This window comes from Anas acuta, chromosome 6 (genome assembly GCF_963932015.1).
Source record: "Anas acuta chromosome 6, bAnaAcu1.1, whole genome shotgun sequence".
Lineage (NCBI taxonomy): Eukaryota > Metazoa > Chordata > Aves > Anseriformes > Anatidae > Anas > Anas acuta.
Window position 1 is genome coordinate 27,165,075 of NC_088984.1, and position 10,752 is coordinate 27,175,826.

Here is a 10,752-nt window from a genome sequence, read left to right on the forward strand (position 1 = left end):
ATGCTGTTATAAACTTTTTAGCTTCAGGAACCAGATGAGGTAATTCAGAAGTTTCCTTTTTTTCTGACAGATTATTAATCCCAGGTGACCAAATTGTTGGCTACTTAATAGAAAAACCACTAGTCTGCCATTGCATTTTTAGAAAGTCCTGAAAAAAGAAGGACTTAGCGACCTTTTTTAAAACATGTAGTAAATCAAAGTTTCTGTGTGTTTTCAATGTCTTTATTCATTAGATTTTATAGATAACGGTCCTTTGACTTAAAGAGTTGAGGATACAGCAGTAAAGCTAGAATCCACATACTGTTTCGCACAAGCAAAGTCAGTATTAAATGTACAAGAGGGAGAAAGAACTCTCGGTTCATATCTTTCTCTTAAAATCTCTTTAAAATGTTGTATCTCTGTTTACTCCTTAGCCACTTGTACCCTGCCTAACTTTATTGAAACTGATGTGGTTAACTCTGCTTTCTTACCGTAACTGTAAAAACTACCTGGTCATGTAGATACCTAAGATTTTGGTATGTCTGTATATAGGAACACAGTGAAATTCTGTGGAAGTAGAAATGAGAAGTGATGTCTCAGTGCACCTCAATGACAGGATTGAGGGAAAGGAAAAACAAAAACAAAGACTGCATGAAGGAAAGAAAATAATGTGTGAAACTGGACCTGTATGAGTGAAAACACTGCTAGGAAGGTGCTGAGGAAGTTGTAGACAAGGGGAGGAGATACAATCAGAAGAAAAAAGTGCCAAAGCAAGAAGAAAGTGAAACACAAGATGGATAGCAGTAGCAGCAGAGGAGACTGAAGGGAGTAAAGCATGGAAGAGGCGAGGAATTTCAGATGAGAAGAAAAAGGCAAGGAAAAAAACCTAAACCAACCAAGAAGAAAATACTAACTAATAAATAAGAAGTATTCCCCAGGGGAGGATTGTAGCTCCTCTGTGTGATGTTGTTAGAGTAACTAATTTGTGTTTTAAGCTGTGGTTTTTGTGTCTCCCCCAAAATGAGTCTCATGAAAAATTAAAAGCTTACTGTCAAAGTATGATTTCTTTAAATGTACATTAAAGTCATGTATCTGATTTGAAGGTGTATAAGGGTTCAGAGGATTTAACTTGAACCAGTAGTCTTCTGCATCTAGGTTTATTACTATAAGTTAATGAGTGCATTAATGTCTTAAATACTGTATCCCATTGCTTCATCTTCAGTTGCTATTACGCAAGGAGGGGCGATACAGTTGTCTAACAATGGCACAGATGGCGTGCAAGGTCTTCAGACATTGACTATGACCAACGCAGCTGCAACCCAACCTGGCACCACCATTTTACAATATGCACAGACCACAGATGGACAGCAGATACTTGTACCCAGCAACCAAGTTGTTGTACAAGGTGAGATACTTCACAGCCAGTCATTCTGTTTAACATTTTCTTCACGTGGATATAAGTTGCCAACCTAACTCCCTCAAACATGTCAGGAAACAAACAACTTTGGTACAGAATCAGTCTCCAAAATGATTAAAGAAAATTCTGGACAAAGCTGTTTGTCACATTTTCTCGGAGCCTTTCACTTCAGATCAATACATTTATAGATATTTGGGTCTTACTTCTTAAAATGATATATTCAATTTTGGTTTTCCATGCTGTATTTCTGCACTCTGCCTACATGATTTGTGTTACATGTTCTACAAAAAATGATTAGTAAGTTTTCCCCCTTTACAAGTGGAAGTCATAATTCCTTTCTGTTGTGGGTTTGTAGCTAGTCACCAAATATTTAAGCATCAAGTCTTAGAATCATAGAATACTTCAGAAAAGTGCCCTAGGTCATTTCATCAAGACCTCCACTTAGAGCAGGGGTACTTCAGTCTTAGACCAAGTTTCTCTTTTTTATTAAAATACATGTTTGTTTGTTTTTAATTAGGGGGAGGCTATTGAGAAAAATATTTATTATAAATAACAGAAAATTGTATCCCTGCCTTTATGATTGTAAAGCAGGTAATTTGAAGGTTATCCAGTGGAGAGGTCTCCAAGCACCAGTGAAAATACATAGCTGAGAAAAATACTATTATTGCATTAATTTTCTGGTTTTTGTGTTCTTAACCAAGTGTGGTCTTGTTAGGTGGTATAATATTTTTTATACTCAGGCAGGTATAATACACTCCTAGATTAAAACAAATGAAAGAAAGCCAAGATGTTTTTCATTCTAGAGAAGTGGTGGAGTAGTGTGCCTAATTTGCACTCTCTTGTTGGAGTAAATGCTACATTTCTATACCCTTCTTTCTGCCCCAGATACTTGCACACGTAGTTTCTCCTTTTGCAGGTAGAAATTTGGAGCACAGCTAGAAATACCACTTAGCATCCTACATTTTCTTACCAACGCTAAAACTGCCTAAAATCAGAGAAATAAAAGAAATGTACTAAGGGAAGAAGTACAGCAATGCAGCAGACAAATCAAGTTACCAAGCACAAGTGAAGACTTCTTCAGCAGGAATGCTCAAACCTTGCATATGTTTAATAAACTACGACTGAGATGGCAATGATGACACACACAGATGATGGTCATCCATCCTGTACTGTAGCTCAAAATGTGTGGTTAGATAGATGATTAACGGTACTGTCACCAAACTGATATGGTCACCGGTGTTTTTCATCTTTCAGCTGCCTCGGGAGATGTGCAGACCTACCAGATTCGCACCGCCCCTACCAGCACCATTGCACCAGGAGTAGTCATGGCATCATCTCCAGCACTTCCAACCCAGCCAGCAGAAGAGGCCGCACGGAAGAGAGAAGTGCGTCTAATGAAGAACAGGCATGTACCTTTAGATCCTTTTTTTTCTTTCCCGATCAGCTCTGCATAGAACTAGAGTGTTAAGCAGTAAGAATCCTGATCTTTCTTAGTCATTTAAAGATGCAAAGCAAAGAAACACATCTGCGAGGGCCATGCATTGATTAGGACACCTTAAGTAACGGTGTCAGACTCATTCTGTGAGGTGAGTGAATTACTCCTTCCCTTTTTTTGTTGCCATAAGGAGAAAAGTCAGTGGTGAGAGAGTTGTTTGATTGCAGGTGTGTTGTCATGAACACTGAGGTGAGTTGATTTTTTAAAGTTAATACATTCATGTAGTTTTCTTTCCTGAAATCTATAGCTTAGCCTCCGGTCTGCATTATCCTTGCTACTGGCTGACTCACTCTCTTCATGAGCGCTTTCTATCATGTCTCACTTGTTCTCTTTAGCTGCTTGCCCTTTGGGTTTTATTCTCCAGAGGCAGAAAGACTCAGGGGGAGGCTAAATGAGCAGCTATGCTTTGTGGAGTCAGTATTGGCAGGAAAGGGGCTGAGAGAGGAGACTTGACCCATAGGAGTTAGTGTGTGGGGAGGAGGATCCACCAAGCCTCCTTAGGGGCTTCGTGGGGCTTCGTGGGGGCTGCCAAGAAATGGAACTGCATGGGGAAATCAGGCTGATGCTCCTTAAGAGTACCTGCTGTGAAAGAGGAAAGTGGTGAGCCTTAGCGGACCCATCATCACATCAGGCTTGAGCTCCCTCCACAGGCCAGAGATTTGAGCCTGTATGTTACACCCTGACGGGGAAAGGGCTGTGCTTCCCTCCCCTCTGTGGAGGGAAAGCCCCAGGAAGTGCTGTTGAATTGGTCTGTCAGTCTGTTGTGTCACACAGTTGCATTTATCTTCTGTGGATTGTTAAGCTGTGAACACAACAGAAAGCCTGAGCAAACCCATTGCTTGTTTGGGTGATTTAAAAGAAGAGGTAAATAGTGCTGAAGAACAAGAGTTCACTTTTTAAATTTTTGGTTTTTTTTTACATAATCTCACCTGTCTCCCCTTTTTACATATTTCTTGGATATCAGTAAATAGTAGATGTCATTGTTCACCCATTCTAGCTCTGCATTTGTGAAAAAATTATTTAAAATTCTGAATCCCTTCACTGAGTCAGAAACCATACTCCAGGAAAAGACAGCTTTGCTGTTTGGAAAGGCCAAGAAAAACAGTAGAAAATTATCTCCATTTGAGTTAAATGGATAGCTTTTGCAACAGTATCATGTTGCTTTTGGTGCTTTTAGCCTGCCTACTTAATAGGTATTTGCAAATCTGGGCTCCACAGGGAAGCAGGGGAAAAGGATGTAGAGGAGGTATACGGGGAGGTGGTACTTATTGAAGGATTGTAGTGTAAATATTCATAGATATTATTGTGCAATTTCTCTGTGAGCAATTTTTACATTTTAAAAGCTGTTGTGTAAACTACTGTAACTCTAGCTGTTCATAATGCAAACCTAATGTACACAGACTCAAAGTGGCTTAACACGCAGCCCAAGCTGGCACAAAGTCACAGAAAGAAAAAGCTGTCACTCGAGAGACAACTTAGTAGCTCACCACTGGGAGGCACAACTCTTTCCTGATGTAGTAGTAGTTAATCTATTGGTGAAAAAAGTAATAGAATAAAATGACTTTAAAATACAAATGTTCCAAGTGGCCCACTGAAGTGCTACAAGCACATGAACCTGTGTTTGTAGGAGTGTGAAATGGATACCTGAGTCCTTTCAGGGCTTACAAACTAGATTTTTTTTCATCCTGTCTCATTGGCAGAGCTGGCTGAATTTCAAAAGTTGCTTTTAGAATTGTCTTACTAGATAGATCCTGGAACAGATGCTCTTTTTTACCTTGTAGTACAGTTACTATTTACCTAATGAGTGGAAGAACTGGGTTCAATTTTGTCCTCTCATTTCCCAGAACATTGATGTTATCACCAATCTATGCAGTATTTACGATGAAGGAATACTCACTCTCCTTTTGAAGTTGCTCTCCTTTGCACCTCACAATTCAGTGCAAACGAGCATGTCTGTTACATGTATCTACAGTATACTGCTTTGACAAGCCATGATGCAGGAAGAAAGCCTAACATAGTGGGATCTATATGCTGAAACAAACCGTGGATCTTGAGAAATTGTTATGAAGTCAGCCTTTTTTACTAATTCGTGAGTGTTTCTTCCAGTACCTGCATATTGTAAAAATGACAGTACTAGGTAAAGGTTTGACCTGAACAGTTAAATAGCTGGTATCTGCAAGTAATTGTTCTGGATTTGAATGTCCTTTTTTGCTTTGCAGAGAGGCAGCACGTGAATGTCGCAGGAAGAAAAAGGAGTATGTGAAATGTCTAGAAAATCGAGTGGCTGTGCTTGAAAACCAAAACAAGACACTGATTGAGGAGTTAAAAGCACTTAAGGACCTTTACTGCCACAAATCGGATTAATTTTGGATTCCCATTTTCACTTGTCCAGGTGGGATAGAGACTGGTTCTGGCTATACCCAGAGAGACAATGTAAACTTTTTATTTTCTAAACATTTCTTTTTTTCTATGCGCAAAACTGCCTGAAGCAACTACAGAATATACTTCATCTGTGCTTTGCATCAAACTGTGAATGTTCAAATACTTGCCTCCAGTTCTCCCCTTACAAGATTATTTTCATCGTCAAATAATCTCAGCGTGAAGAAGAACAGGCTCCTTTCTCATCTCCCCATCCTCTTCAAGGAATAACAGTGGTCACTTGGGAAGTTACTGTGGGGGAGGGTCCTTTTGTAATGATTTCAAGAATTTGTGCTGAGTTCTTTCCATTGCCTTAGAGACGGAACTACCCCAGCCTCTTGGCCCAGAGAGCTGTGGGCCGGCATACGTGGAGCACGCGTGGTGCAATGAAGAAGCAGTGGTTGCCAAATCAGTTTCACATACTTGTTTTAAACTATAAAAATACATGTCTAAGTGGCACGCCAAAGAAAAGGCACTTCACAGTCACGTTCTGTGTGTGGAGCTAACATACCTTTTTAAAACTAGCACAGGAGGGGTTCTGATGTGTAATCTGCATTACTAGTCCCTCCTGGACTAGTGAAAACTCCATTCCACAGAAACAAATGGATTGAAATGAGCTTCACTGGTCAGTTGTTGCTTCTTGCAGCATATGTGTGCAAGTGTGTTTAGCATTTTGAATGCACAGAAAGAAAACACCAGCTTCAGAGGTTATTGGTTGGAAAATGATATTTAGATGGGGATGGAATTCAGAATTAAAAAGGTACAATAGTGACATTTTGAAAACAGATGTGTAGTAAGCAACGGTAACACACTAAAGCACTACCTATGAGTATGCAGAACAACTAAGCAGTTGAAGCATGGCCAATTCCACATACATATTCTCTGATGGTTTGTCCCAAGTCCTCTCAAGCGATCAGGTATTTCTGTTTCCCTACCGCTATCTTATGTAATGGAAATTATTGTACGTAATGGAAACATTGTCCTGGTTTGCTAGATTATTTTTCAAACTTTGAGGCTGCGCATTCCATCCGTAAATTAAATTGCAGTATGGTAACTGCCAGGACAACCTCAAATATCGAAGAGAACTTCAAACATGAATATTCCAACTGGCTTCTGCTTCGCAAGAGACAATATTATTTGAACTTTCCCAGGCTAAACAAATTCTTAATTTATTCAGAGGATTTTTTCATGCAAAGGGTCAGATTTACCAAGTAGTTTATTCATGTAAGTAAAATTACTTATGTGCCTCAGACATTTGCAAAATCAAACTTCTTGTGTGTACTGAGGAAACATGGTCTTTCACAGATTTACATTGTTAAAAAGGTAGATCATGTTAAAAATAACTACTCAGCATTAGGACTTCCGTTGTGTGTCAAAAAGAATCATGCTCAGTTTGTTTACTGGCGCTCTGAAGCCAGTCTCTTCATTTATCAACTTGGGTCATTTGATGGAGTATGTTTACTTTGGGCCTCTGGTCCAACTTTTATGTATAGAGACATATGAATAAGACTCTGGTCTATACTAATGCCTTGCCTAGCAAAGTATTAGCTAATATTTTTTTTCCCATTTGCTCTATCTGTTTTTAAGATAAATTTCAAACATGAGCTTCTAAAAGGTTATACAATCAATGTGACGTGGGAAGAACTTTTGCAAGACTCTTGATAGTTGAGTCTCAAACAGCTAAGCAGTATTAAAAGTTCTAGTTTTCTCATTTGAGAGGGCATTCAGTTTCCAAGAGACTTTAAAAGGAGCAGGGTTAAACTTGTAGCATTATTGTTAAATCTAGAGTTATCAATAATTTCAAATTGTTTGTATTTCAAATAAGAGAAAAGAAGTATCAGAATTATGAAAGAATTCATTTTCAACTTAAGTTTTGAGGGGGTTTATAAATGGTCTATTTTTATCTGTCATGGAGAATTGATTTTCATGTTTTTATTTAATGGAAAATGAATTTATGAGTTTAGCAATGCAAATTTAAAGAAGACCCTAAATTCTCAGCAGTGCTTTTCTAACAATTGTCTGATTTTTAAAGACAGAGAATACGTGCATGTATGACGGTTACCAGTTGTTCAGAACTAGCGCAAGAAGTAGACTGTTGATAATGCAGGAGTAATTCTCGTAAAATATTTAACTTTATGATGGCCTGATTTACACAGTTACATGGGATGGTTTCTCCAGCTTTGAGAAACGTGAAGAAAAGATGTACATTCCTACATGAAGGCTTTCTCTTTTGCAGAACCATCTGTCTGCAAAAGCTTGAGGTTCTGTACTGAAACTGCATGAGGCTAGCCGAGATCTGGGAGCTGTTCCTAGCAGGTCATGAGCACTCACTGGTAGTCACGCAGCACAAAGCCTGGCGGCTGAATGGACAGGGGAGCCTAAAGCAGTTCCTGGACATGGTTCTTCCATTGAAGCCAATTTGTGAAGCAGTGAGAGGAGAACTGCATTACCAGTTTGTCTGTGCGTGGTCTGTGAGTAGTCTATCGTGTTATTAGTGTAGACTGCGTTAGCAACTAGCATTTCATTGAGAAAAAGAACATTATTTTAAAGTACCTAGGAATCTGTGAGAATCTTTATTTTTATTTATGCTGCACTGAGGATTTAGGGACTTGAATTTCTTTAATGGAAATTTTAAATGACGTTGATAAAAAATGTATTAGGCCAAGTACAAGGCTGGCTAGGGTTACCCATACATACTTTACTACTCATAGTGACCCAAAAAGGGAAAGGATATGATGCAGGCATTCATTCATGTGTTACTTACCAAGTAGTGAGGTTGGGGTAATCAGCTTCTATAAACTAAGGCCATTTGGAAGTAGGACAGCAATTATGCTGGCAGGGGGGAGGGAAGGTTAGTTTTATATCTCACGGTTGTGAGTTTTCAAGAATTGATAGCCTGTTTTACCTGAAGAGAGGGTTAGAAAGGGCTAGATCCATTATGTTCATAATAAACAAGAATTGATTTGAAATATAATTTTTGTAATGTCATTATTTTGCAAAACAACAGCACCAGTCAGGCAGTTAAGATATTGTCAGAGGTGCTCTTTTAATTTAGATATTCTTGGAAAATACATATGTATAATATATGTACATATATATATATATACACACAGTATATAATCTACAGCTCTGAGAGCTTTTAAGTCAGGAATGCTGAGTATTATAGTATATGGAGGTCAGAAAAAATTTTTACTTCTCTGTGTGTGTCTGGGTGTGTGTGGATGTGTGCGCGTGTGTGAAAGCTTCCCCTGCCCCAGTAGTTCTGGGCTGCATTATTCTAGCGCTTATTACTGATTTGTTTTGTGCTGTTTCTCAGTTATCCATTTTCAAGAATTTTATTTTCATCTTTCATGATTTTTGTGAGTTGGTTTGTTTTTATTTTTTTATTTTTTGATGGAGAATTTTGAAATTATATAAACAGTTGTTTTACAACAACTACCACCCTGCAGAATAATTCACTTTTGTGCTTTTTCTCTTTGGCAGCTATATATCAAAGGCAGATCAATTGGAAAGGTTGTTAAGGTGTTGTTTTTAAAAGGAACCACTGGTAAGACTTCTGTTTTCCTCCTGGGGTAGTGGCTGTGCATTTTTATTTAAGCAGTGATTTCACCAGTGAATCAGATAGTTGCTGGCACCATTGCTTGTATCTGAAAGCACAATTTTAGCCTGTCATTGTTAGGACTGCACAGACACCTATACGTTCTGGCTCTTGTGTAGTTCATGTTTGTTGCAGACCACTGTCTTCTCTGGTACTTTACATTGATCAGAAAACTGGTGGGGTGTTTGGAATCATTAAGAGGCTCAGGAAAAAAATAAAAGTTAGATTTAATAAGGAAAAACAGCCCTAATAGTTTCTGATCTAAATTTGTACTACAGTTTTGTTTTGTTTGATTGTTTTTTTTTAAATCTGGGCTTCCAGTAAACAGCAGCTGCAAGTAGTCATCTATTAGTGAAAACTGGCCTCTGCCTTTTTTTTTAATTTTATTTTATTTTAGACAGATAGCCAGTGCTTTTTATGAGTTAAAGACAAGTCTCCCCACCAAAGCAAGTTTATTATCAGTGGTTGCGAATCTATGACAGATCGACAGATCATAGGGGATTTCATTGGTTTCCTAAGACCCTGTTTTTATTGTCATTTTTTTTTTTTACCCTGAAGCAGGTTAGTGATGTCACATTTGCCAATGATCTAACCAAAAGGTCATGTATTTATTTTTGTTACACGGTATTCTTTGTAAATGTTTAATTAAAATGTGCACTTTTTAAAAAAACACAAAAAAAAAACACAAAGCAGAACAAAAAAAAAAAAAAAGAAAGAGAGAAATTGGGTTTGCTTGAGAAGCTCCCTGGCAGAATTGCTGTAATCCTGCCACCTGCACACAACTCACTCCTCTCCCCACAGCAGTTGACTCTTTCGCCAATTTAACTTGCTGATTAGCACCTGGCTTCCAGTAGGCATTGCTTCAAAATGGCAGATCTGGGCTGGCACTACTGAAGACTGGAAAGAATTAAGTGTATGGTGTCATAGCAGTAGGCATAGGATGGCTATTAAGTTATTTTTAGACAGAGTAGAACTAGTTCAGTGACCCCAAGTGAGAAAGGTAAATTAATTTGGAAGGAAAACTAAATTCCTTCTCCGTCACTTTATTCCCCTTTTCTTAATTTGAAATTTGGCTGCAAATTTTGGAAGTTGCATTCTAGGAAGATAAATCAAAATCACAATTCTTTGGCAACAGGAATTGAAGATGTAGTGATAGTGTGTCACCATGCTTTAAAAGAAAAAAAGCACAACTAACTTCCTTTTGCAGGAACAATGATAATTATCTACAATCCTGAAATATGTCACTGTAAGCAGGTTTTAAAAGCATACGGTACATTCATGGTTCTCACGTACTGTGCCTGGGAACTCAATTTCCTAAGCTTTTGAATTTGCTAGTCATAAAAGACAGTGATTTTGCAGAAAGCTGAATGTATCATGAAGTTCGGTCACTCTGGGAGGAGCTGGACTGGTAAAGAGAAACAGGGTGATGAAAACCTATCTGCTGTGTGCTTGTGACAGGTTCAGGTTTGTGGATGGATGTGTCTTAAATCTGTGCATCTTTTAGGAAAAGGGACCAGATCCAACTGGTGAAGGGGGGATTACATTTCAAGCATTTTGCCTTGGAATGTATTTTTTACGTGTATTTAAGCTTTGGCCTGCAAAGAGACTTGCTCAGGCTAGTTTGCGTAGCACAAATCGAAGACATTGACCTGTCGTGGTGCTGCAAGTGCAGTTTTTGACTTGTGTTACTCAACGCTGAGTTTAGGTCTCACTTTCACCAGCAGTTAAGACAAAAAGCCAGCTGTCGCCAGGAGCTGGGTGCTGGCAGGGGAAGGGCGAGGGATCAGCCGTAGTGATCCACGGTTAGTGCAGTTCCATAAGCTGACCGTTTACTGTACTCACGAC

The 10,752-nt window shown here is 38.7% G+C and overlaps 1 protein-coding gene across 4 annotated transcripts in view; it reads left to right on the plus strand.

Moving 5' to 3' along the window:
- CREB1 (cAMP responsive element binding protein 1) overlaps nt 1–9,622 on the plus strand; it is a 37,808-nt gene extending 28,186 nt beyond the window's left edge. For all 4 annotated transcript variants that reach the window (XM_068685999.1, XM_068685998.1, XM_068686001.1 and 1 more), the window contains 3 exons: nt 1,202–1,384; nt 2,651–2,805; nt 5,115–9,622. In XM_068685999.1, coding sequence (XP_068542100.1) covers nt 1,202–1,384; nt 2,651–2,805; nt 5,115–5,255 — 479 coding nt within the window. In that variant the 3' untranslated portion in view covers nt 5,256–9,622. The remainder of the gene's footprint in view (nt 1–1,201; nt 1,385–2,650; nt 2,806–5,114) is intronic.
- The last annotated feature ends 1,130 nt before the right edge of the window (nt 9,623–10,752 follow it).